Source organism: Nicotiana tomentosiformis, chromosome 4 (assembly GCF_000390325.3).
Source record: "Nicotiana tomentosiformis chromosome 4, ASM39032v3, whole genome shotgun sequence".
NCBI classification, from domain to species: domain Eukaryota; kingdom Viridiplantae; phylum Streptophyta; class Magnoliopsida; order Solanales; family Solanaceae; genus Nicotiana; species Nicotiana tomentosiformis.
Window position 1 is genome coordinate 1,360,704 of NC_090815.1, and position 26,665 is coordinate 1,387,368.

General features: G+C 39.0%; 2 protein-coding genes across 13 annotated transcripts; one reads left to right on the top strand and one right to left on the bottom strand.

The window, feature by feature from the left end:
* Nucleotides 1-1,207: 1,207 nt before the first annotated feature.
* Nucleotides 1,208-26,665, bottom strand: LOC104108488 (mediator of RNA polymerase II transcription subunit 13-like). Of its 12 annotated transcripts, XM_009617536.4 has the most exons (24): nt 26,301-26,665; nt 24,070-24,207; nt 20,904-20,977; nt 20,655-20,794; nt 20,493-20,579; nt 19,158-19,245; nt 18,992-19,075; nt 18,383-18,460; nt 18,186-18,265; nt 17,139-17,217; nt 16,652-16,966; nt 15,651-15,710; nt 15,301-15,559; nt 13,178-13,423; nt 11,076-12,464; nt 10,086-10,359; nt 9,887-10,013; nt 6,481-6,568; nt 6,304-6,382; nt 5,353-5,648; nt 3,364-4,468; nt 2,931-3,059; nt 2,688-2,849; nt 1,208-2,160 (listed from the first exon to the last, which is right to left on the bottom strand). In XM_009617536.4, exons 2-24 carry the CDS (start codon nt 24,094-24,096, stop codon nt 1,550-1,552), a joined length of 5,877 nt encoding a protein of 1,958 aa, XP_009615831.2. In that variant the 5' UTR covers nt 24,097-24,207; nt 26,301-26,665; the 3' UTR covers nt 1,208-1,549. The 12 variants fall into 12 exon arrangements, with proteins under 12 accessions (XP_009615831.2, XP_009615829.2, XP_009615827.2 ...); XM_009617534.4 differs by having other exon boundaries at nt 2,688-3,059; nt 26,448-26,665; XM_009617532.4 differs by having other exon boundaries at nt 2,688-3,059; nt 24,070-24,204; nt 26,442-26,665.
* Nucleotides 24,705-26,235, top strand: LOC138909165 (sodium/calcium exchanger NCL1-like). Its single transcript, XM_070200349.1, has 4 exons — nt 24,705-24,778; nt 25,270-25,453; nt 25,603-25,793; nt 26,013-26,235. The coding sequence occupies exons 1-4, from the start codon at nt 24,705-24,707 to the stop codon at nt 26,233-26,235; spliced, it is 672 nt and encodes a 223-aa protein (XP_070056450.1).

A 26,665-nucleotide genomic window follows, 5' to 3' on the forward strand; every position in this document is an offset into this window, starting at 1 on the left:
GGTACGATATGATGATGATGATGCCCACAAAGGCATATGTTTTAAACGTTTATGTATATATATATGTATGTATCATGTATTTCATGTCAGTAGCCCTCAGAGGTACCCAGATGTCACAGGTTGTATATTCCCTATCACTGTTTACATTATTGTTCTTACTTATGCTATTCTGCCTTACATACTCAGTACTTTATTCGTACTGACGTCCTTTTTATTTGTGGACGCTGCATGTCGTGCTGCAGGTCCTGATAGACGGGTAGACGCAGCTCCCCCATCACAGTAGGCTATCCGGTTCAGCGTTATTGGCAAGATCCTTTCTCCGGACTTGCCGTGGTCTTGGTATGCATTTTTGTTATAGACATTATGGGTATGTCGGGGCCCTGTTCCGGCAATGTTGTAGCACTTATGTTCTTTTAGAGGCTCATAGACAGGTGTCGACTCATGTATGGTTTGGAATGCCTTGTCGGCTGATTTTTGTTGTATAGTCTTTCATGGCACCATGGTAGCTCGTACCTTATATATAGTTTCTTGACAGTCTTGTCGTCCCATGTTACGTATGTTCATGACATTATCTTTCATTGTTGGATGTTCATGATCCATGTCTTTCATTTATATTGGTCTTGTCGGCCCTTAAAGATAATAAGGAAGGTTAGATAAAATGTACGTTGGTGCTCGGCAAGTATGGCCCGGGTGCTAGTCATGACCCTCCAGTTGGGTCGTGACAAACTTGGTATCAGAGCAAGTCTGTCCTAGGGGTTGTCTATGAGCCGTGTCTAGTAGAGTTTTGATTATGGATGTGTAGCGCGCCACATTTATAATCAGGAGGCTACGTGACATCTAGGGTTGTTACCTTCTTCCTGAATCTAGATCGTGCGTAGAGTTGAGTCGTAAGTGTTCATATCTAATATTCACCTTGTTTTCTTTTAGCGATGCCTTCGACTAGGAAGCAAGCGATTAGTAAACGGCTTGATACAGCTGTAGGAGAGGGTAACATTCAGGTGCCTCCAGCCATAGCAGGCCAAAGTGAGCCTCAGAGTGAGATGCCGTCTCATACCTCTTCCTTCATAATGTAAGTAATTCCATCATAAAAATTCAAATACAACATCTGAATTTTGAATGAAGCACCAATACTTGGTTTAAGATCCGATTTCTCATTCAGAAAAGCGCTATCAAGCAGGAAAAAAATCAATAAACTACACTCACAAGATTGCAGTCAAGTTAGAAAGTATCCCGTCATATAGTGCCTTACAATGTTGTAAAGATAATGAGAACTCGACCTTGAAAAGAATTTTGAAGGCAAAAGAATTGTGTACTCAACTCTCTTCGGATCGCTGTGAAATTTTACACAACATTATGTACAAAAATTAACAATCTACTATCCTACAACTACTAACTTCTCCTAAGGTTACACTCTTCGAAAAGAATGTCTTCTAACAAGTATATGCACTTCGTGTTTACAGTCATTTCTACAGTGAAATAAACATATAAGCTGCGTACATGATGGACGGCTTCAACAAGTTTTGTGCGCATACTGCAATTTTTACATACCCTAAACTTGTGATTTCTCAGGTTGCCGAGAAACTTCCTTATCAGCAAAATGAAGCAGCCTTCGAAGCCTTAATACCGTGTCACAATGAAAAGGCAAAGCAGATCTTCTCTCCAAGTATGCCGGACTTACAGTCATCCATGATAAAGCATGGAGTTCTGCAGCTATGTTCTCAAGAATCAAGTGAGTCTCTATTTCAACATCTCTTGTTTCCGAGCCTATATCCCTTCCCCCAATCTTACCAACACCCTTCAAAAACTTTTCTTGGATGATGTTGCTGCCACCATAGTAATCAACGAGGTTGACAGATAGAACTGAGGGCCATTCTTCTTTTGAGACGCTCCTCGCATCTCTCCTCATTGTAGGTACTGATTTCGAAACCACAAAACCCATTGAAAGAGGGATAGCACAGCCCTTGCTGTGGAGAAGATGGGCGAGTGGTGGTGATTCAGCAGTTAGGCAAGTGCGAAGCTGAAGACGGACAGGAGGTAGGAACCGCATACTGGGTGATGGGATTAGAATATAGGAGGTGGATGTAGAACCAAGGGACTTCACTGGAGTATAACCTTCAAGATAACCTGGCTGACTCAGAATGCCACTACTTTGACTCGTCCCTGCAAAATTTACTTGTTCATATACAACCATACACAAGTATGAAACAGAAATAACTAGGCATAAAAATGTGAACTGCTGATAAAGCCAGAGAAAATATTTCTCAAAGAATATTCTTCCTTATGGTAACCCCCCCCCCCCCCCCACACACACACAAAAAAAAAAAAAAAAAAAAATCTGCAACACATAAGCCCAGCGCGTACTGAATCCCACTTTACTTCCTTGGTACTCGTATCTCAACCACAATTCCTCAGCATTAGGCTATTCCTCCCTAGAGTTTCTCAAAGAATAATTTCACACCTCCAACTAGAGAAGCAATTCCCTTGGAGTGTTATCTTAAAAGAACATTATGCTTACAAGTGGCCTAGTTCATGTTATCTCTGACTGGTCAAATTTTCAGAAATAACATCTCCTTTACAGTTCATTGGTAGATAGTATAAGAGATTCCAGAAGAAAGGCAAGGAGAGTCAACTCAATTAGAGAAAAAGGGAATCAAAGAAACAAAAAGAAGGGAAAAGACGACACCTACCATGACTCATTAAATCTGCTTGCAACATAAGCTGTAAGGAATGATCAATTGAAACAGAGACAAAACTAATGCTTTGCACCCATTGAAGTAAACCCCTCGAGTTGTCCACCATACCCTGTCCACCAATTAACTGCTTCCTTGTGGATGGTTGCCCCAAGCCACCTTTCACGAAAGAGGAAGCCTTTGAGTGAGGACTGTACAATGGACTAGGGGAAGAAGGAAGTGCTTTTTCCTGAATCAGACCTATTTCCTGTTGCTGCAAGGATGTCCCATTACTACTTGCCGACATTCCATCAGGCACAGATCGTCTTAGCTGCAGAGACCATTTCTTCACCTCAGATCCCCCAACTGCATACAGGGCTTTCTGCCATTCTGCGTCCAGAAAATTGCATCAATAAGATTAGCAACTTCAGCAACATTACAGATGAATGGTAACCCAAGCAGAAACTTCATTCTAGTCCCTCAAAATAAAACCAACAAAAGCTGCACTCTTTCAAGACGTTCAAAGTGTCATATAATCTTATCCCACACCAAGAATAACAATGAGATCAGCTGAAAATCTGTTGGAATTAAAGGTGGAGCAAGCAAGTCAATGTCATCAAAATTCAAAACCATTGTGGATCGTAATGCAATAAAAGTAAACAATAAGCACAAAATATTGATAGCGAATGTTTACCCTGGCATTCAAGCTCAAAGAAGCTTCCAATACGTGCAATGACAAAATCCCTAGGCTTGGCAATGGCAGCCTCAGGAAGACATGCCTGAAGTATCTGGCATCCTTGTCGCAGAATTTGCACAAACAAAGATTGCAGGCCTTTCGTATCCTGCCTACTACTTATTCCTTCAAATGGATATATATAATTATCAAGCAACTCTCCCCTGGAATCTGTCCATATACACACCAGCCAGCGCCAATCCTCAGTCCATCCATAACAACAATGCAGGCTTGGAAGTGACTTTTGATGTGCAGATCCAAAGCCATCTGGTTCAGATGTTTCAGACTGATTGTTTGTTCCAATGTCTCCGCCACCTGAAGAAGCTGAACTCTGCATAAAATTTCCACTTGTACCATCATCTAACAAAAGCTTTGAAGATTCAGCCATTGGATTACAAGACATAGGAAATGAAAGTCCACGATCCAATGAACCTGGTTCAGCGAGAATGTAAAGGGGCTCAAACAAATAACGAACTTCATCTTGAAAAGAAAAATCCTCCATTCTGTTTGGATTACATCCGAGACCTCCCCCTCTTGATGTTTGCCAGTTGTCCCAACTACCAGACCTTAGGCTAGCATCAAGTTCAGCCTCTCTCTGAAGGGAAGTTCCTATGCTTCGAGGACCAACACAGTCCTTCCACATCCCTGGAACTGGGGAAGTCATTTGCATCAGGACCGGATGAGATCTACCAGACATGGATGATGACTGAACCATGTCACTGGAGGACCCTCGAGATATCCTGCGGGCTTTGTTATAAACTGTGAAAGCAATTTCCTTTAGGATGACAAGCTCACTGACAGCAGGACTTGTAATCCTAAAAATTGCATCAACAGTGACAATCTGCAATACCAACTTAGGAATACAAAACCCTGAAAGTGTTAAAACATTTGAGAGTGACTCATCCACTGCTGCTGAGTAACTTAAGGCCCTCCCGACTTGATTCTGCAGTGTAGATCGCCTCTCTTTGTCTGAAGAAAGAATTACTGATCCAGCAGCAATAGAAGATTCAATCACCGTCTGTAGGACTGCAAGAGGCTCAGCGAAAGGGCAAACCACGTATATCACCTGATTTAACATTCAAATATACAATCAGATATCAGCTTCATTAAGAGAAATTTTGAGCTATTGTTACGCCTAGTGAATCCAATCACTTCGTCTGCTGCTCTGCTTTAGAGATTTATTACCTTTGAAGCTGACTAATCCCATTTAGCAGATGCATTTTACTAGAGAATTTTGACACCTACATAAGACGAAACATTTATAAATCTCCCTTGCTATATTCGCCCATCCAACTACTGGGCATTTCACTACCCTTAGGTAAGTGAGAACTACTCTACTTACCTGAACTACTCTACCCGTGGGAAATAGAAAATACACATTGGGGTAACAATATTATAACAGACCAGGTCATTGTGCAAGGCATTCTTTCACTATCAACTTGGCAGCTACCAAACCCCACGCTTTAGCAACATAAACATTCTTGTCACGACCGATCATAGTAAAATAAATGGCTACGTAGTGGAGGGACCAGAGGCAGTAAGAAAAGTTCTAGTTTGACAAGTCCTTTCCAGTTTTTCCTTTCGCATCCGCTTATCCAGAAGGCAAAATACTTATGAAGCACATGTGACAATTAATGACCATGAAATCACTCTTTTCTCTCAATCTACTCTTTCCCTTTTGCTTTGCGATGAAGCTTAAGCATATAAAAAGGTACCCATATCAAGAGAATGGGATGGGACTGTCCTAACATCTAAACTCTATCAAAAGGATACTTTATTTCCGCCAATCCATAATGAACTCAACGAAGTTCACTTTAATGATGCATCTTCGACTTTATAGTGCAATAGAGAAAAGAGAGAGGAAAAGAGAGAAAGAGAGAACAAAAGCAAGATAGAGAGAAAAAAGTAGATGAGGAATAAAAAAGACAAACAAAGAGAGTCACAACTTACTGTACATGGATCAGTACTTCCTTCTTTTGGATTCATGGTCATGCATGAACCAAGCTTTAAATTCCTGAGAACTTTTGAGAGAGACTTCAAATAGCTCTCTAAATCCCAGCCATTGGAAAGGGATAGGAAATAATCACTGATTGATCCCAGCATAGATGCACTACTGCTGTCTATCTTCATTGACTGAGGGCAATCAATCAGAACAAAACCAGAAGATGCATTCTTCCCAGAATCTATCTCCATCTCATTTCCCATACATTGAGGTGAATGAGTTCCCAGTTTGCACATCTCATAAACTGAAAGAGAGAAGCGTAGTCAATATCCAAGTCAAGGACAAAATTTCATTCCTCAAACATAGAGGTGGCCATATTTACATTACAAATATCCAGGTCAAGGACAATTTTGAAGCTGGATTTATATGAGAAGAACGCAATAATTTGATCTCCTTTTTCTAGTTACTTCAATATAATCTTTCCAACTTTGATCTCATCTTCTTTATTTGAGAATGGTAACATATTTCTCTCTGTGTGTGTGTTTTTGTGTGTGTATATAAATATTACATCAGAGCCCCAAAATAGTAAAAAACAAAAAACCTTGTTCTTACAAGGAACCTAAAACATCAGGAATTTCCTCACGATCATCTATGTATTCAGATTTGCAGCAAAAAAATGATTTCAAACCTTGATCTCATCTTTTTGTGCAATTAAAAAAAATGATTTCAAATTAGTCACTTATCCACATCTCCAAAATGGAAGAGACATGCAGATTGAGTTATGAAATGCAGACTATTAAATATGAACCAGCCACCTTGTGAAATCAATGTGTATTTACACTTTTCAGATACCTGAATCTTAACCTTCTTAATCAAAGCAACCAGTGTATTATTTTCTGTAACACAGATGGAACACAAAATGTTATCTTCAGATCAGCAAGACATTTAAGTATACTAACCAGTTCCAAGCTGTTGGAAAAAATCAATTGCAGCTGTTGTTAGAGCATTGATGTCTGGACAAACAACGTAATATGACATCTGAAAATTTTTGGAAAAATAATAGTTAAGGAGAAATGCAAAAGAACTGCTTAAAGATATTAAGAACTTAATACTTGTGTTATCTATCTTAAACTTACATGCTTGGGCATTGCATAAGGCTCAAAAGGTGCCTTTTCCCAGAGCTGAAGAGAACTAGGTCCCATCTTAAGCCAATCGTCTTGGTATCTGCAACGTAAATGACTTAAGTTGCTACCCTGCAATAGCAAAATTAAGACCAGAAACAGAAAAGGAACTCCAAATAATTTGGTGGTCATAAATACAATGCTACAATGTCCATGTGAGTCCTCTCCATTAAAAGGTAAATACAAGAATCAAATGCAGCTCCAGCAAGCTTTCATCTAATTCAGTTATCATCAGGTTGAAGTCTTAAAGTAATTCATATGAAAAGAAGTCCTAGAACTAGTAACTGGTGACAAAATGCAACTTAGTAATTCAACTAACACCATCGCATTTTAAGGCTTCAGGGGGTCTCTTAAGGGGCTTCACCGGCTCGTTCAGGGAGCATTGTGACCTACGGGTCACCCATCTTTTATTTGCAGATGACACTTTGGTTTTCTGTGATATATATGCTTCTCAGCTCTCATATTTGAGGAAAATTCTTATTTGGCTCCAGGTAGTCTCAGGTCTCAAGATCAACTTTACTAAATGTGGGATCCACCAGTGGGGGAGGTGGACAATATTGAAGTGCTAGCACAAGTGTAGAGTTGTAAAGTAGGTGCACTACCTACTACATACTTGGATCTACTGTTGGGCACTTCAAACAAGGATCTTGCAGTGTGGAACCCGGTGATTGAGGAAGCCGAGAAGCAGCTAGCAGGATGGCAGAAGAGGTACTTGCCAAAAGGAGGGAAGGAAGTGTTGATCAAGAGCACTTTGTCTAGCATTCCTACATACTTTATGTCATTATTATAGGCACCGGCTACTGTGACTGAAAGTTAGAAAGAGTTCAGTGGAATTTCAAATGGGATGCTCCGGATGGCACAAGCAAGTTTCATTTAGTGAATTGGAAATTTTTTCACATCTGCGAAGACATCAGGAGGACTTGAGTGAAAGATCTTAGGGTGTTCAACAAAGTCCTTCTAGGAAAATGGATTTGGAGGTTTGAGACGGAGGTGAATGCCGTATGGAGGGAAGTGGTAGTGGAGACTATGGAATTATGGAACGGAGTGGAGAACTAGTAACATCAAAACCTGTTTAAATGCGGTCTTTGTAGGGGCATTATGAAGGGGCGAGAAGATTTCAGTAATCATATTCTCTTCAGGGTAAGGGACGATAGCATGATTAGTTTTTGGGGGGCATAGGTGGTGTGGAGAGAGTGAGCTAAGGTTTGCTTTTTCCAATTTATACAGAATATCGTGCCAAAAAGAATTGACTGTCCAACAGATCCATGGAACACATGTGGAGGAAGTTTACTGGGACTTGAAGTTTAGGAGGAACCTCCAGGATTGAGAGATGGACAAATTTCAAAACATGGTTGATCTATTGTACAGGCAAAATGCACCGGATGAACTGCTTGGCTTGTGGAGATGGAGACAGTATAGGGACATTGTTCATTGTTAGATCATATTACCAAAGTTTCTAGTGAGAGAAGAATGGCCTTTCCACACCTTTCCATTTGGATTCCCAGGGTGCCCAGGAAGGTGTGTTTCTTCGGGTGGTTTGCAGCGAGGGAAGTGATACTGAGAGCAGAGAATCTCAGGAAGCGAAGGATCACTTATGTTAGTTGGTGTTTTATGTGCAGATGCTCGGGAGAAGATGTAGACCATCTCTTGCTACAGTACCAGGTCGATATGCTGTTGTGGTTAGTGGTCTAAATTGGTTTGGAATTCAATGGTGATGCAGGCACAGTGAAGGAGGTGTGGCATAGTTGAGCCTGCGGCAGAAGGGAGAGAAGACTGAGAGCATGGGACATTGCACCGTTAGCCATTATGTGGGTTTCATGGAAAGAGAGAAATGTGAGTTTTTCAAGGAGTAAGTGATTTTTTTAAATTACAGAGCAGTCTCTTGTTCTAATTTCTTTTTGGTGTACCCAGCAGGTTCCTTTATGTATAGATGATTGGATTATTTTTTAGGAGAACCATATTTTGGTGTACCCATGAGGTTCCGTTATGTATAGATGATTTGGGTTTCTTTATGAAAACAGGAATTTCTTTCTTATAGAAATTCACAATAGTATAGCAGGGGTATACTATTTCTCATATTGTTGTTTTGCATAGTTTTGTGTTATTGTACTTTCACTTATTCGTTGCTGTTATTATCTTTCAGGCATCTTTTGTTGTTACCGGCCTTTTCTTTTGTTTCTTTTCTGATATTTTGTCTCTTCTGTTGAGCCGAGAGTCTCCCGGAAACAGCCTCTCTACCCTTTTCGGGGTAGGGGCTTGTCTGCGTACACTTTACTCTCCCCAGACCCCACTAGTGAGATTTTACTGGGTATGATGTTGTTGATGTTGTATAGCAGGGGTAAATGATGGACATATGAGAAATGAAGCAATTTGGTATGTTACGAAATTTGGAGAAAAGGCAACCTGCAAGGCTCACTAATTCAAAGAGTAATGGACAAGCATCAACCAGTGTTGTAAAAAGCGGTCGAAGCGACCCTTTACCCGCTTCTGCCATGTGAAGCGACTCAGGTAGAAAAAAGCGAGCGCTTCCCACTAAAAAGCGAGAAGCGACCAAGCGAAGCGAAGCGATGCAAGCGAGCGCTTCTTTGTTTTAAAGAGCTACCAGGCTATTTAATTAAAAAAGAAGGGTTTTCAGTGTTCTTTTATTAAACACGACCAGCAGAGCATCTGAGAGTCTAAAGAGGCGACTAGGGTTCTTCAACTTCAAGTCTTCAACAGAGATTCAGCAGAAACAGATATGTGATGATTCTCCTCCTCCTTCTTCTTCTTCTTCTTCTTCTTTTTCTTTCACTGTTTCAACGTCCAAATAGCAGCGAAATGCTGGCGAATTTTTTTTTTTACTTTCGGTTCTTCTTTCTCAGTCTTCTCCTCTTCGTTGAAATGCTGCCCAGTTTTTCTTTCATTGTTTTTATGCTGCCCAGTTTTTAACAGAACATACTGCCCTTCCTCTTATTTTTATATCCTTTATTCTTAGTTCTTATTGCCTCTCAATGATCTAGTTTTCATTAAGTACAATAGAACATTGAGGCGTCGTTACAACGCTCGCAATGTAATTGATCCAATTAGTTTGGACAACATCGATGGTGCTAATGAATGGCTAACTGGAGTCCCGGAAGATCATGCAGATGAAGAAGTATTTGAGGAAACTTATGATTTCACATTACATGTGTTGAACATTTGCTTACAATTACATGTGTTGTCTATGCAGTATTTATTTTAATTTATTTTTTTAAATTCCGCTCCACTTCAAAAAAAGCGAGCGCTTCGCTTCTCGCTTTAAGCGAAATGGGGGTTGTCGCTTTTCCTCGCTTCACGCTCTTCACAACACTGGCATCAACCAACTTCAGTATAAAATACATACCCGACAAGTATAGCAGGATCTGCAGACAATGTTGGCCTAAGCCTTGAGCCTGGTAGCTGCTCTGACTGTGATAGACAAGTGTCTTGGCTTAATCTGCGTTCACTTGCCTCATCCATCCTAATTCCATCTGAGAACAAAAAAGAAATTTTATCAAAACCCATGGTAGGATAGTTGACAGTATGACCATGATAATTCATACATTTCAAACTAGATGATCCACCAGCGGATGATTGAGATGGACTTATAGGTTCGCCAACAGAAAATGATACGGTACTTGAAGAATCACGACATTCACTTGCACTTGCAGTGGACTCTGCAGAAAAACCATCACCAGATATTCCCCCATCATTTGATTGACTGCGACCTTTGCACCAATCAACAACAGATAAAGGACCTTCTGCAGTACCGAAAGCAGATTTCATAGCTGTTTTTATATCATTCTGCAGCAGAGTGAGGGTAAATGATGCCTGAACCTGAATGAAGATGTTTCCATATTAACTTGTGGAAGGCGAGAGAAACCCAAAGTTATAAAATGTGCAAAAGTTAGCAACACGTAAATATGCATCTTTTTTTTTTTTTTTTCAAACTAATAATTTGTTTCAGGTGCTTACCCATGGAAGCTACAATGAGAGCAGTCACATGCTAACCAATGTGAAGAAGAAAAGGAAGAAAGGAAACAAAATCACAACTGAGAAAAAAATGTACTTTGACTCAGATGCTAACCAATGTGACACCTAAATTTAATATAAAGGAAAACTATATACCGAGGAAATAACACTAGTAAATAAATTAACAAATTCTACACCATGTTTTTGATAAAGATAATGACCAAGAGGAAAACTCAGCTGAAAATACATGGATAGCAGATTGCAAGTTAATCATCTCCATGCAGCTACACTCATGGATGTTTATAAAACTCTCATTTAACTATTCTTTTCCTCAAGACTATCAGATAGCAGTTCCCTATCTATCCACAGTATCACAATCATGAGTAATAGGTCATCTGTGGTATTGTTGCATTCTTATGAGACTTCACCACCAGCATAAACAAGCAACTGTAGCCTAGGCTTGTAGACAAAGCAGGCTAAAAATATGCCAGAGGTGCCTCTGCTGAAAGGGGAGAGGAGGGCTACATTCTGTCAACTCTGAACTCATACAAAAAGCATTTACTGAAAAAGCAAAAGCTTACATCAGCTGAAAGTGGATCAATAAGCTCCACGCCAGCAATATCCAGCGAATGACAGGAAGCCAATACTCCGCCACAACCTGCATGAACCATGGATGGTCCACATGAAAAGCCACGCCTCCACTGCTCCTGCAGTGCGAGCCAGCCATAAGGACCATCATTGTTATCAGCATCTAGTGCAACATCAACAAGAGATGTAGCTTGCTGCACAAGTAAAGCCATCCCGTCAAGGAGTTCCTGAAGCGGTTGCCGTAGCCCATAAGCTAGCATACTTTCCTCAATGAAAGAATTATGCTGAACAGAGTGGCAAGCTTCTAAACCAGATGATGGTTGCTTCATGCCCTTAGAAACTCCAACAGAGCGCCACACACCAACTGGTGCATTAAGGGTCCCATCCAGTAATCCTCCATCAATATCACCCGCTATCCTAATTGGTATTATTTCTTTCTTTCTCATCTCGGATTTGCTTGACATATTGTCAACTGTAACCACTCCTTCACCTTGTGGCTGGTTTATAATGGTACTCCCTGACATCCTACTCGTACCAACAGGAAGGTAGCTGCTTGAAGATAATAGTGTATGCCGTATCTTACACATAAATGCCTGGCACATAAAGCAATCAACTTCTGTTGCTAGCACAGTTCTCATTGATTGACCAAAGCTGTCTGCTTTAAGTAATGCTTCATTGGCTTTCTCGGTTTTATTGTGGATAGATTTAACAGAATTTGTCGAATTGAAACCAGAAAATGGAGACTCTGCTACTTGAGTCTCACGTGTAGAGCAACTATGGTCAGAACCAGACAACTTGCCGTCATTTTTCTCTTTTCCACTTTCAATATGAGTGTAATATCTCCTTGATTGTGTACTGGAGCTTGTATCATGCCTTCCAGCACCTGTTTTGAGATTTACAGTCACACCAGACTTCTCCTCACATGCGTCAAAGCAAGGCGACAAAGGTGGGGTTGCAGAGTAGACATAGCTATTTGAGCTTGAATTCGCAGTCTCCACTTCCCGGGACTTCGGAACATAGGGATTCCTGAAAATCGAATGGGAGTTCTCACCTGTAGGGGTCTCAACTGCTCCATACTCTGGAGCAAATGTCATCAGAGCTTCAGCTTTAATTAAGTGATCGAATTCACCAGCAATAGCTGCTGAAGCACTGTTTACTTGATTAGCAACTGCAGTGCTTTTTATAACTTCTTGATGTTTGCTCATAGAATCATCCAGAATTGCTGGAGGTGGTGGCTGATTAAAGCTGTCATAGGATGGATAACCTACTGGCAAAAGCATCTGATCTTGCACATCCATCATCGAAGGACAGGGGCTGCTACCAACATCCGCACTATCTGCTGCAGGAAACATAAGAGCCTGAGACTCTGCAGTTCCTGGAGGCTTCATAATAAAAGGAGAAATTAGCTCATTTCCCGGTTAGGGAAGCAAAAGAAGAAGAATATCTACTACGACAAGGTCACTCGCATTAATCTCGCAAGAAGCAGGTCTCTATTAGCCACCAATGATGTCCTGTTATATCCATTCTATTCGTAGTTCCGTATCGTCCAGTAGAACAGCCCATCCATCTCTTATATGCATTGAGCTAATTTCTGAAACTCCAATTAATAACTTACACCCAAACAGCAGCACATTCAAATATCATGAAGCAATTCAACTTTATGGCAAATCTGTATACAAGTCATGCAGAATTCCTATCTCCCATGGGGGCATGATCAATGTACACACTCTATTTGAAGAAAACAAAAACAAAATGACTCATATTTAGATTGTTGGGTTTTATGCGTTGAATTTACTGGATCATCTGCTCACTTGAGAAAAGTGCTTTGGTTTGCATAGTTTCATAGATTAGCAGCCTTCCATCTGATACAAGAGTGACTGGTTTGACAAAAATCAGCTAATTAACTGCATTACACATTTAAATCTGGTAACTCTCAGATTTTCAGATTTAACTTGTAACTTGTAAGTTCCAGGTCGAGGAATAATCAGGGTCTTAACAAGACTCTAACATATACAATTTTTTTTTTTGAAAAAGACTAACATTTACAATTGAGATGATGCAACCGCAGTTTGTCATCCATGGCAAATATAACTACCTCTCCAAACGGCAAAGCATCACTCTCAAAGAAGTCACCAAAATCTCCAAACTCTGAGAGAAGTGCCTGAATATCCATGCCTGCACCTCTATCATCATCATCCCAACCCCATTGAAGCCCAATCTGATCATTTCCTCCAGTTATTGCAGAATTATTAACTTCCATTGAAGCATAGTCACTTGTTGATGGATTTATCACTGCTCCCGCCTGACTAAACGACTCTGAAATTCGCGACCTCTTAAAGCCCTGCATAGAAATTTGAAATGTCATATATGCCAACTCCTTTAAACACACACACACCATAATAGTCGAGTGGAGAAGAACAAAGGAGCACTTAGCACATGCTATCATTATGGATAACAGGAATCGTGCACGTTTTAGTAACGTTTATGCAAACATTTCAGAGAAATAAGGTAATCACTAGTCCTGCAAAAGTGGGAGCAAATGGTGGAACATAGTTCCTCTTCAACAACCAAAAGAAGGGCAGAAGAGTCTATGCCAAAGAAATTAATCATTATCGACCTCATATAAAAAAGATCAATTATTACCAATGTCATAATTATGCTGCAGAATCTATGCAATTCCATATTTCTGACACACTTGCCAATTTAATACTTATACCAGAGGCGCATCAAGGATTAAAATCTATGGGCTCAACCTTTAAGATTCTTAGCATTGATGCCATTGTATTTTTAAAACTATGGGTTCAGAACTACCATTTGTTGCAATTTTAGTGTATTTTTACAATATATATATCTATGATCCGCGTCAAAATTTGTTGGATTCAAATGAACACGGTACCGCAAAGCTACATCTGCCCCTGACTTATACTACAAAGAGCAGCTTCTACATCGGGATGGGGCCTCTAAATCTATTCTAGCCTTTAGTTAGCTTCCAACTTCAGTTAGAATACTACATTCCACTAACTAGCTTCAATCGGATACTATTATCTCTGGACTCTGGGAACTCTTCTCATATCCTTCCTCTTGGTTCCTTCATTCTCAGATCATTCCTCTTTGTGCCTTTTAGCAAAAGTGGTACAATGAAGTGAACGAGCGGTTGTGTGTCTAAGTCTTCTATAGTCATAGATTATCATATTTATCAATTATGCCACTGTTACGGAGATAACACAAGCAACAACAATTTTGTGAGAAACTCCATGCATACAAATCTTTTCCATTAGCATCATTGCCAGCTGATTAAAGAAAAAAGATTTGCAGCCACTATAACATTTTTAAATTTAAAAATTTGACAAATATCTTTTTCCATGACCAACAATCAAGTGAAAGAAGAAGAAGCAGCAAAAACAGAAATTGTAGCAGCTCATTGAACCAAAAACATTTATCTCTAGAGCAGAATTCCTGAAAAAGAACTCAAATTTTCAAACTCCAGATAAGTTGTTGATTATCTTCATTTTGAATGTCAAACTTGTCTAATTCTCGAAGTGAACTCACAATTTCCCTTCTCCTCTTACAAACTATGACCTATTTCTTTCTCTATTTAGAGCAGAACAATGAAGCAATTGAGAAGCTGATATGCAGACCTGAGACCTCAAGGTTTGATTATAGAGGATAGAAAGAGAAGAAAAGACCAACAGTAGTGGCATTGACATGCTTGTCGGTATTGCTGCAAAAGAGTCCGCAGCTGGAATAAGCTTTCTATTTGTGCACTACGACAGAGAATTGATAAAGGTGTGCAAGTCATCATGCTTCAACAATTCATAGCTTTTCAAGTCATTTCATACTTTCTCTAGAAGGTTCCTCCTTGGATGAGACACAGAGGGAGGCACATTGCAACTCAATTCTAAGACGGTACAGTATGTATCTATATGTATGTACCTCTTTGAATTTGGAAAAAAATGAGGAGATAGCAAGATAGTAATAAGTATAGTCTCCAGTTCACTAGTCATAGCAAGTTAAAGAAGGCTAAGATTGAATCAAGGACTACATATTCAAATATAAGATATTCCTTACAGTCCAAACAGATACAAATTATAAAGAACTCAAAATTATATACAAAGGTTAAGATCGAATCAAGGACTACATATTCAAATATAAAATAGTCCGTACAGTCCAAACAGATACAAATTATAGAGAACTCAAAATTATATACAGGAAGCATACCGTTTTAAGAATGTCATTTTGAGACTGATCCACAGAAGATAATCCAGACTGTCTACACATTAAAGAATCGGCATCTGCTTCAAGATCGCCAGCTCCTGAGGTCTTGTAATCACTATCACTAGAAGATGTACTTATGCTGCTAACACTACTACTATTGCTATTACTACTACTGTTATAGCGCCGATTTGAGCGCATGACATTTGCATCAAGCCAAGATCCATCCATCGAATTGACTTTGGCATCACTACTAAAATCATAACTGCAACATTGTGGATTAGATGTATGAGATGCAAGTTTAACCTTAAAAAAAGGTATGGAATGAACTGCCAATACGAATAAGCCGGGAGTACCAATGCATAATGGAGGATGCAAAGGACAATGAGGGCCCAATCCAGTTCTGCAGCCAGAATCTGTGAATAGAGCATAAAATGTTAATTTGTTTTCTTTTTCTTTAGCAGAAAAAGACTAAAGAAAAAGAAACTTGGATGGTTTCTAAATTTGTGGTCATCCTTGCACCATGTTAATAGTCTTCTCTAAATCATACTAATTTCATCAGATGTCCACAGAGGAACTCTTCATAATTCTCAAGTAAGTTTGAATTAGAAAGGCACCCTAGACAAACAAAAACAGCACTAATATGAACTTTTGAGTAAATATTCACATGCATGGATGTTAGGCAAGAATATATAGATTTGACAGGTTGATCCTCAGTAAGGATCAAGGTTAAAGCAACTAAGCAAAAGAAACACAAAATAATCAGCCAATAAGTATCCCAAACCCAGCTTTTACTAGTTAGTTCAAGGAATGAGATGTCAGTATAGACACTTGGGCTTCACCTTATTACCCATAACAGAGTGGAAACCTCAGATAAAGACTTCCCTGAGAGAACTTATTAATCATAATCCATCAGCCACTCACAGTGACTCTGAAAAAGTTTTAAGATTGGAACATATTACACCAAAACATCAATATATGGAGGACCATAATATTTCTATAAACGAGTGGGGGATGGAATGGTTATCTGGCCATTACTGTGGTGAAAAGGCCAGAGATTTAGAAGAGTAGTTTTCCATCATTAATGTGGAAGGTCACCGATTTGTCTTCCAGCACTCCATTGACAGACCTTCAACAAGACTGAAAGGACACTAGTTTAATGTTGAAATGATGCTAGTTTAATGTAACCTTTTTTTAATCGGTAACTAGTTTAATGTAATCTTCTTCCCACATCAGCTAGATGCAAACTTATGCTCCTTATGTTCTCTTGTCTCTTTCTCTCTCACATCAATAAATTTCTGTTCTTAATCTATAAACAAAGAAGAGAAAAAACCTCGTCAGAATTTAACAAATATACCTTTTTAGAGATGATCTAGCACATGCTGTTTGCACCACTGGAACAAGAACAGCCTCAGGGGGATAGATAAGCATTCTTCCACAGTTATCTGGTATTCTACTCTGAACAACATTGGCCATTGCGGAGGCTTCAGTTATGGTAGGCCTTGATAAATTATTCTGTGCATTTGAACTTTCTTGTATATAGTTGTTTCCTGGTGTAGTGCAGCCAAGGCTAACTTCAACATAGCAATTCTGTCCCTTAAGCTGATAACCAGATCGAGAAACATTGCAGGGTAGCCCAACAATATCGTTTGAAGCACTAAACTTGCCAGAACTGTTTGAGCAAGTCAAACAAGAAGAACCACAGTAAGGCAACCACATTAAGTCGAGCTCTATCACTTTGAAAGAATGATGTTCACAAACAAGAAATGGAGGGAGAGACGACAGATTTAGAAACAACCAAAAAAGAGAAGAGGGGGGGGGGGGGGAAGGGAGGCAAATTTGACCTGAGATACACTTGCTTCACAAGATCAGCTGGGCAACATCCGGTGAGCCTCCCACGCATTCCATGAGGTGAGACAATAACTGGAAAAGGGATAAAAGGTATAAATGAAAGTACCAACATACCTAACCATTCAGGAGCGTAGCAATGGGTGCCAAAAGGTTTTTATTGGTTGAAACCAAGTTTAAAATTTGATATATGTGTAAGAGCTCATATTTGTTATTGTTAAGCTTGTTTAAACTATAAGTAGACTGATTAAAGATGTGGATTTTCTTTAACCCATCTTTCTCACATGCTAACAAGAAACATGTTGCTAATAAGATCTTACAATTTCAGGAGGGGTAAGGTAACAGACATTTGTGAGAGGACTAAATTCATAGCTTAAACATAGTGTATCATTTAGGCAATTGACAATCTCGGCATACAGAAGATATCTATTTTGAGAGGTTTTTAGCACTTTTTACAAGCCATAACAGCTGTACCGCTGTCGGAAAAGAATATTCACATCCTAAACGATCTCGACCATAGCCTTCACAGAAGAGCAACCCCCCCCCCCCCCCCCAACAACCAAAACAAAAAAATTAAAAAATTAAAGCTTAAAATTTTGTAGAACCTTCTGAATTTCAGGAGGTCATTAAAGTCGAGTCTACCAAAGACTAAAACCAAGAGAAATCAGGGCATTACTCTAATCCACAAATGCAGACCTGTTTATTAAAGTAAATAAAAATTAATAAAGAATGTGCAACTCTTCACAAAAATGTAGGCCTTAAAAATGATTTTTAAATAAGATTTTACTCACATATTCAGCACATAATGGAGTGCACCAGCAATGTGGAAGTTTTTCCACTGGGTTTATTGCCAACTTTCTTTATTTTTGGAGCACTTTTACAAAATCAATCTCAAGGATCAACGTGTTTCTTCAGCTTCCCTTAGATTCCATTAGGTTGTCAATTAGTTTAATGATAGCAAGAATCGCACAGGTTCTAAAAGAACCTATTGGGTGATTAACAAAATTCAGCATCTGAATGTACATCCAAGCCTTTAATTGTACCTGGAAGCCTCTCACCAGAGACATGAGATGTATCCTCTGATATTTTATCAATGTCACCACTTGAAAGTGCTCGTATATGCCTAGAAAAAGGTATGAAGAATAATAACTTATTACAGCGGCCATAACAGATTGTTAAAAGGATAGATTGCAACCCCTCCCTCAAATCAACAATGTAAACAAGGGCTAATTAAACTTACTTCGCAGATATTATAACGTGGACAAAGAGAGCCTCTTCCGTAGCAGAAAATAAGAACTCAACCACTGGCTGTCCCTTCCTTCAAGAAAGCACCAATTATAAATCAGATAGATATAACAGTTAATTTCAATGAAATCGTGATTAGAATGCCAGGAGAATAGCTTCAGCAACTAGCATACATTAAGGAACAGTAATACAAAGAACACTTATACCATGATTACCCAATTCAAAAAAGCGAAAATGCAAATTCCAGGCACTGGCGAAGCTATGAACATTTAGCAGGCAAATGAAAAAGATATAGCTACTAGTGCCACGCCCAGAAAAGAATGAAAAAGATATACAGTTTCTCAAACTTATAACTGTTTGTAAAAGCAGAATGACTCCATAGGTAGAGGTTGTAAATGAAAAAGCCAAAAGTATACTAGAATGGAAACAAGTCCCCTATCTCCATAACAACTTCTACGTCAAGGCGTACACAATTTCATGGCAACATAAGGAAGATAGTACAGTAACAAAGGAGGTTGTAAAATCATAGTCAAATCATAATTCTTGATCTTTGTGGTGTCCAACCACTTAGGCCAACAAACAATGCAAGTATTAATAAACATACCTGAACAACTCTTCGTTCTGTGATAATGGATGGTGTTTTGTAAATACATCTCCATATCTCACATATGAAAGTCCTCTGAGTGTTCTGTCATATCAAGTAGTACATTAACAAGTAAATAATTAACAGATCATGGAAACCTTCAACATGTGAAATAACAATTCATTACCTTTCCATGCAATTCCTTAAGGCCTGAGATAGCGCAGCAGCAACCTCTTCTGAATCTCCAGGAGCCACCCAGAGACCAGATGCCAGAACTGAAAAAGATATGATAAAGATTGTTCAGCAAAGCAAAATGAAAAACAAAAACAGGACTCAGGATAAGTTTAACAGTTAAGTGCAGCTCAGATCAAAAGCAATGACAATTGGTCAATCAGTCCATCAACAACACCTCAATCTCAAACTAGTTGAGACCGGTGATATGAGTCCTCCCGCTCTATTCAGGCCCATTAATATTGGTAAGTAACTTGTCTTTTAACACAAATCCCTAGTTCTCCAAAATTGGAGGTTCTCTAAGTTTCACACTTGTCCTTGCCAGACTAACTCAAGTGTAACAACAACTAAACCCTTAATCTCAACCTCTGTTTTAAAAGGCGTTTCTGGGGCGAGGCGTACCAAAAACGCCCCGGGGCGATGGTATGGGGCGAAAGTCTCAAGAGGCGTACGCCTCGCAATTTGGGGCGTACGCCCGGGCGTTCGAGGCGCATTTGTTTTAGTAAGGAGTAAGCCCCAGAGACTTTTTCAAATTAAAACAAAATTTGTTGAATTAGTCCTTCATATAATACCCAAATTCTCAAAAGTCAGTTTGGTAATTACTCAAAAGGTTTAAAAAGGAACTCAAAAGTATTAAATTTAAAAGTAAAGACCTTTTTTTATTGATTTAAGCCCTAATTCATGATTTTCCCAATTTTTTATCTTGTCCGCTAGTCTGTTAATATCTCCCAAAAGCAACGAATATTTAATTTTTTTTACAAATACAAAGAGAACTACATTCTTCTTCATAGCAGCAAATTCAAAGTTCAAATTGCAGGTTAATCATCCTTTTTGTTCCTTCATATAGAAAACTTTATTCTTTTAGACTCAAATTACTTGTGCTTGTAAGTAACGTATAATAGATTGTTTTGATTAGTTTTTTGTGGGGATGGAGCACACATATATATAGTTTTCTTCAATTTTTATGCAAGTTTACCTGTTTATAAATATTTACTGTCATTATATTATTTTATAAAATATTAAAAATTAAATAACTATGGTGCTTACGCCCCGCTGAGGCATATATAAAACGCCTCGCCTTACGCCCACGCCGTTTAAAACACTGATCTCAACTAGTTGGTATTGCCTACATGAATCCTTTGCATCCATTGTATTCTACTCTTGGCTAAGCCCGCATTTGAATCCTAATGACCGTAGGCTTTTGCAGTCTATTTTCTTCATATAAGTTTAGATCTACCTCATCCTCTTTTAGCACCTTCAATCACTATAGTGTCGTCTAATAATAACATACCTCTTAATTTGGATACAGCTGACTGTGCCTTTTCAACAACAGATGAATGCTGCCCAGGGATAAAAAGCCATAGCTTGATCTTCTCATCTGAAAACTAAAAGCAAGCAGAAGTTAGACAACTAGAAAAAATTACGGTTCAACTACTTTGCTGACCATCCATACCAGGGTTGTGAAGACCCTGGGACGGGTCCCAAGGTCCAACAAAGGAATTTGTCCATGTGCTGAGAAATCCTTGCTTCTGCAATTGCAGATGCGATGAAAGCACGAGCCATGTAGCAGCGTCTTTCTTATCCAGCTTCACACTTTAAACAGACCGTAGAACACAAAGAATTAAATATATTTTACAGGTAGTTTCTTCAAAGGAGATAGCACTATGCATAAAATGGACTTTAAACAGCTCAAATGTCAAACCTCTTGTCCACCACAGAGTTGACGTCAGATTCATGAGGAAGAAACTGAAACCAAGATATCTGATGTAAGCCACCCTGCAAACCCAGAAAATAATAGATGAGTTTCAAATACAACAAACCCAGTATTCCCACATGTGGGGTCTGGGGAGGGTAGCGCGTACGCAGACCTTACCCCTACCTAGTGAAGGTAGAGAGGTTGTTTTCAATAGACAAAATAATAGATGAGTTTAAGGAAAATATATGCAATCATATTAAGCATCACAACTTCAGGGACAGTTCAAGAGTACCATATTAGAAGAAACTACATCGCTTCTCAGTAATTCTAGACAATCAGTACAAATGGCATGAAAAAGATGCATACCAGCCACATATCTGTTAGGATATACCATCAAAGCAGCTGAGAGTTCCTTGAAAGCAAGAAAGACTGATAAAATCCCCGAACAGGAAAGGGAATTACCATTTTTTTATCAGGAAAGGATTTATTAAACAGAAAAACAGTATCAAGCTGATATGCATTTTACTATATAATGGAGCTAACATCCTATATTTTGTAATCATACATTTTGTGCTCTTTTGCATCTTCTTAATGTCATCGACAAAGCTACTTCATCAAAAAGACATTAAAAGATGACCATCTCAAAAAAAAAGACATTAAAAGATGGAATAGGGATGTATATGCAAGGAAGAAGATCACATTGAGGGAATCGATGACAAGTGCTGGGACTCAGAAAGGAGGGAAGGAGCAGAAGGATTTACTGGAGGAGAAAAATGAGAAACAAAAGAGTGATAATGGAACTAGTGGTTGTGGCAAGTTGCTAAGAAAATCAGCTAAAGAGCAAAAGAGACCTTCAAGTAAAGAAACTTTGTACATGTTCTGGAGGTTGGGGAAAAGTATTTGAGGAGAAGAAGAGGTCAGGTAGGCAATTGAGGGCTTCTTGCTCTCCTTTTTGAGAGTGTGTGTGTGTGTGGTGGGGGGGGGGGGGGGGTAAGGATAAGTAAAATTGAGGCTTGTACCCAAAAACATTATACTCTTTCAGGACAGGAAATAAGAAAATACATGTTAAGTAAGTTACCTATTTGAATTCCATGAAAATAGGATAAAGAGAATGGGCACAATTTCATTCCCATGGTTTTTAAACTTACTAGATTTCATTATGGTGCGGATGGGGTTTGGGGAAAAATGGAGGGTATGGATCAAGTTCTGCATTTCCTCAGTCAGATTCTCTGTCCTGGTCAACGGTAGCCCGTGTTGTTTCTTTGGCAACTCCAGGGGTCTCAGGCAAGGTGATCCCTTATCCCCCATGCTATTCATTCTAGTGATGAATGCTCTAAGTAAAATGACGGATCGGGCGGCGGGCGGAGGTTTCTTGAGAGGCTTCTCAGCTCCAATTGGGGTGCACAGTGCCCGAAGAGTGTCTCATTTGCTTTTTGCGGACGACACCCTGGTTTTTTGTGATGCTGATATGGATCAGTTGTCTTACCTGAAGCAGGTCCTGGTGTGGTTTCAGATAGTATCAGGACTCAAAATCAATCTCAGCAAGTGCGAGATTTTTCCGGTGGGTGAGGTTGCTAACATTGGTGCTTTGTCTTATGTTCTTAGATGTAAGGTGGGTTCTCTTCCCACTACTTACCTGGGGCTTCCATTGGGTGCTTCGCATAAGGATACTACGGTTTGGAATCCAGTGATTGAAAGGGTTGAAAAAAGATTAGCAGGCTGGCAGAAACGGTACTTGTCAAAAGGCGGTACGGAAGTGCTTATTAAAAGCACTTTATCAAGCACCTGTGAGCATCACAGAAAAACTGGAGCGGCTCCAAAGGAATTTTCTTTGGGATGCGGCGGATGGAACTAGAAAGTTTCATTTAGTGAATTGGCAGACTGTCACTTCCCTAAAGAAGTGGGTGGACTTGGAGTAAAAGATCTTAGGGTATTCAACAGAGCTTTGTTGGGGAAGTAGTTGTGGAGATTCGGGGTAGAGGAGCATGCTTTATGGGGGGAGGTCATAGTAGAAAAGTATGATTCCATGGGAGGGGGTTGGAGGACCAAGATAATCACAGCACCTTTCGGGTGTGGCATGTGGAGGAGCATCATGAAGAATTGGGAAGCCTTTAGTGGCAACATCACTTACAGGGTGGGAGATGGAAGGAGAACCAGCTTTTGGAACCACAAGTGGTGTGGAGAGGATACTCTGAGGGTCTCTTTCTCCCACGTTTTCAGAGTTTCAAATCAGAAGGAATTGATGGCTCAACAGATTCGCAAGGAGCATGAAAGGGGTAGTATGGGACCTAGAAGGAACATGCAAGATTAGGAGATTATGGAGCTCCAAAGTTTGTTGGTACTGCTATATGGGCAAGACAAGCCCCAGCCATCTTGTGATTCTTGGAGGGGGGGGGGGGTGAGGGGAGATGGTTTGTTCATCGTAAAGTCCTTCTACCAGAGTATGTTGGTGCGAGAGGAGGCCCATTTTCCATACTCCTCGATCTGGATTCCTAGGGCGCCTACGAAGGTGTGCTTTTTTGCATGGCTAGCGGCAAGGGGAGTGATCTTGACTGCTGAAAATATGCGAAAGAAAGGTATTACACTCGTTAGCTGGTGCTTTATGTGTAAAAACTCGGGGGAAGAAGTTGATCATCTTTTGTTGCATTGTCCCGTGTTTTCGGGTTTGTGGAGGGTTATCCTGAATCTTTTTGGTGTTCGATGGGTGATGCCAAGGGAATTGTTACATAGTTGGGCCGGTTCCCGTAGGAGAAGAAGGCAAAAGGTGTGTAAGTTTGCCCCGCTAGCTCTCATGTAGATAGTTTGGGGGGAGAGAAATAAGAGAGCGTTTGAGGGGATTGAGTCTCCTTTTTCCCATCTCAAAAATAGTCTTTTATCTTTGATCGCTTTTTGGTGCACTCATATAGCCCCAAATTGTATAGAAAATTGGGCGTCTTTTGTAGAGAATCGTGTTTTGATATAAATTATCTACTTTTTGGTATACTTCTTGTATACGGGAGTTTTTTTCCCTTTTGTTAATACAATTTACCTTAATCAAAAAAATAATTAAGCAAGTAAAACATAACAAATCAACAACAAAAACTTCCAATTTCGCCCTAAAAAATAGTAGTCCTAATATCACAGCAAAGGAAAGGGTAATGAGTCATAAAAGGATATAAGGCAAGAAACATACGATCTTGAACACATTTGTCCACATCATCAGATAATTTTGAAGCCCTTAAGTAAACACGTGTAATTTAGATCTTAGGGTATATGACGTGCATCGAAGGCATGAAGCATTTCCTTGCAGAACAAAGGGCTGCACTTCCTTCTAACAAAACATGGAAAACAAAAAGAAAAATAACAACAGATTAGTGTTTGTAAGACAAAGAAAAAGGGACTCAATAAATCTCACAAGAAAAAAATAACTTAAGTTTTTGTTTTCTAGGACAACTACAGAGCAAACAACTACTTGTATTTTAATTGGAGAGATCTTTTTAGCCAAGGACAATCCGCCTCGAAAAAACTTTTTGATGAGGCAAAAATACATCTTCTTTGGCACTCTTAATTAACATAGACACTAGGAGCTCGTTTTTTAACAACAAATTATCACTCTTAGTTAGTCTAAATAAAAGCATGTTCATAAAAAGGAGGAAAATGAATTATATCACTCTTAGTTAGTCTAAATAAAAGCATGTTCATAAAAAGGAGAAAAATGATTTAGTAAAATGAAACATTTAATATTTGCAGCTCCATATGCAAGTAGTTAAGAAATAGTTTTGAAGCATATTAAGAACCAAGCAATTGAATCCGAAGACCTTCTAAAAGATGATGGTAGCCCCAACATCAAGTCCATTTAAAGGTATGCAATATTTTATCAAGTTTAGAGGCGAATCTACAAGGTTAGGGGCAAGTTAAAATTGAACCTATCAGTTTTGACATATACTATCTACATGTGAAAATTTCTGAAAAGTAGTATAAATACTACTCCCTCCGTTTCAATTTATATGAGGTAGTTTGACTAAAGAAAGAAAGAAAAAAGACTTTTGAAACTTGTGGTCTTAAAAGCTTAAGGGGTAAAAACTTTGTGGGGCCATAATAATTGTGTGGTTATAAAAGCTTCTCATTAAGGGTAAAATGAGTAAAATGAAGAGTTTACAGTTGAATTATTTCCAATTATAGAAATGTGTCATTCTTTTTGGAACGGACTAATAAGGAAAGTGTGTCATCTAAACTGAAATAGAGAAAGTAACTATTAAGTTTTGAACCCATATTTTCAAAGAACTCAGAATCCTGATCCACACATCTCAGCTCAAGTCTGTCCCAAAAGAGAAATTCCAAAGCTCCTTAGGATCAATATCTCACTAATCGTTATCATCTAATTGTGTTACAGGCTCTTCCGTAAGTTAGATGGTGATCACAACAGTTATTTAACACCGTCAGAACTGGAGAAGCTAATGGAAAATAACAAATTCAGAGAGGCAAACCTGGATCACAAAACCTCTGTCATGGAAATCATGAAGGATTTCGATCAAGATAAAGATGACATGATCAACGAAAATGAGTTTCTCAGTGGTGTGACATATTGGCTTAGTAATGCTAAGAGGGCTACGAAGAAAATCATGATAAAGTAACATATATGGCTAGCTAAATATTGCTATCTTGCGCATGATGTATGTCTTAGAAATTTTGACAGCTAGGGGTTTTTGGAATTTATTTTCTGCAGCTGATGTGGGGAGAAGTTGACAAGTTATTGGATGAGGCAGAAAGAGAACGCAATAAACGTTTCGACTACTCTTTGGTGTTAAAATGGGCATTCTGTAAATCTGTGCTGCAAATGATTTTGGATATTGCTATATTAACATTGTGTGCAGATCCAATCATGGATAATATTATACGACTGGCTAGTGCAGTCGGGTGCCTTCTTTCTTTCTGCCATTTGTCATAGTACCTCTGGCTATCAATGCAATAAAGCAATAACGTTATTATCTTCAACAAGCCAGTAGAGTTCCACAACTTCTTCTTTGACATTTTCCCAGATCTACATCTCTTTTCCTCTATCTCAAATATTCCTACACAAATGCTACATTCTGTAGATTCTTTCTTATCTTTATTTTCTCATGAATACTCCTGCAGAATACTTACCTTTTTTATTGATAATTTTGTCTTGACGACTCTATTCTTTAAATTGCTTCAAAAGCAGATTTATGTGGGAGTGATCTTGAAAAACATAATGGGCATGTCAACCGTGTTAACTGTATTGTATGCAAAGGACTTAACATGGAAGTATTCAGCTGAAGTGTTGATAGCTATGGTAGTCTGTGATGTAACTGGCCTTTTCACATTCATCACAGACTAAAAAGACTCTTAACAACACTATTTGATGTAAAGCATAGTACCTTCAGTAATTTTAAATATACTTACCTTCAGTCATCATGCTTTTCAACTTAAAGGACTTTTGCTTTGGACGTCAACGTAGAATATTACAAATCTTATGAAGTTAAACACCTGGTAGGGAAAATTCTTTCTGAAAAGAATTAATAGATCAAAATCGGGTCGTCTTACCACTACCTATACTCAGTTTCGTGAAGTCCAACAGAAGTTGAAATTGATAGAAAAACATAATGCCATGACTTTTACTGTTGGGAATTTTTCAATAAAGCCTGGGACAAAGAGAGCACTGCAAAGCCGCCGATTATGGCGGAATCTGTCGGACGGGGAGAGGTTTTTGATCGGGAGAGAGAGGAAATGGGAGTGCAGTTCCGTGAAAATGACAAAAATAGTCCCTT

Excerpts from the sequence above, each read along its gene's own strand:
- LOC138909165 (XM_070200349.1), top strand. The coding sequence starts at position 24,705 with ATGATGGTAGCCCCAACATCAAGTCCATTTAAAGGTATGCAATATTTT. Across the intron at positions 24,779-25,269 it reads TTTAGAGGCGAATCTACAAG|GCTCTTCCGTAAGTTAGATG; the intron begins GTTAGGGGCAAG and ends ATTGTGTTACAG. Across the intron at positions 25,454-25,602 it reads AAAATGAGTTTCTCAGTGGT|CTGATGTGGGGAGAAGTTGA; the intron begins GTGACATATTGG and ends TATTTTCTGCAG.
- LOC104108488 (XM_009617534.4), bottom strand. The coding sequence starts at position 24,096 with ATGATGTGGACAAATGTGTTCAAGATC. Across the intron at positions 20,978-24,069 it reads GGACAAATGTGTTCAAGATC|GGTGGCTTACATCAGATATC; the intron begins GTATGTTTCTTG and ends CTGGGTTTGCAG. Across the intron at positions 3,060-3,363 it reads CTTTGAGCTTGAATGCCAGG|AATGGCAGAAAGCCCTGTAT; the intron begins GTAAACATTCGC and ends TTCTGGACGCAG.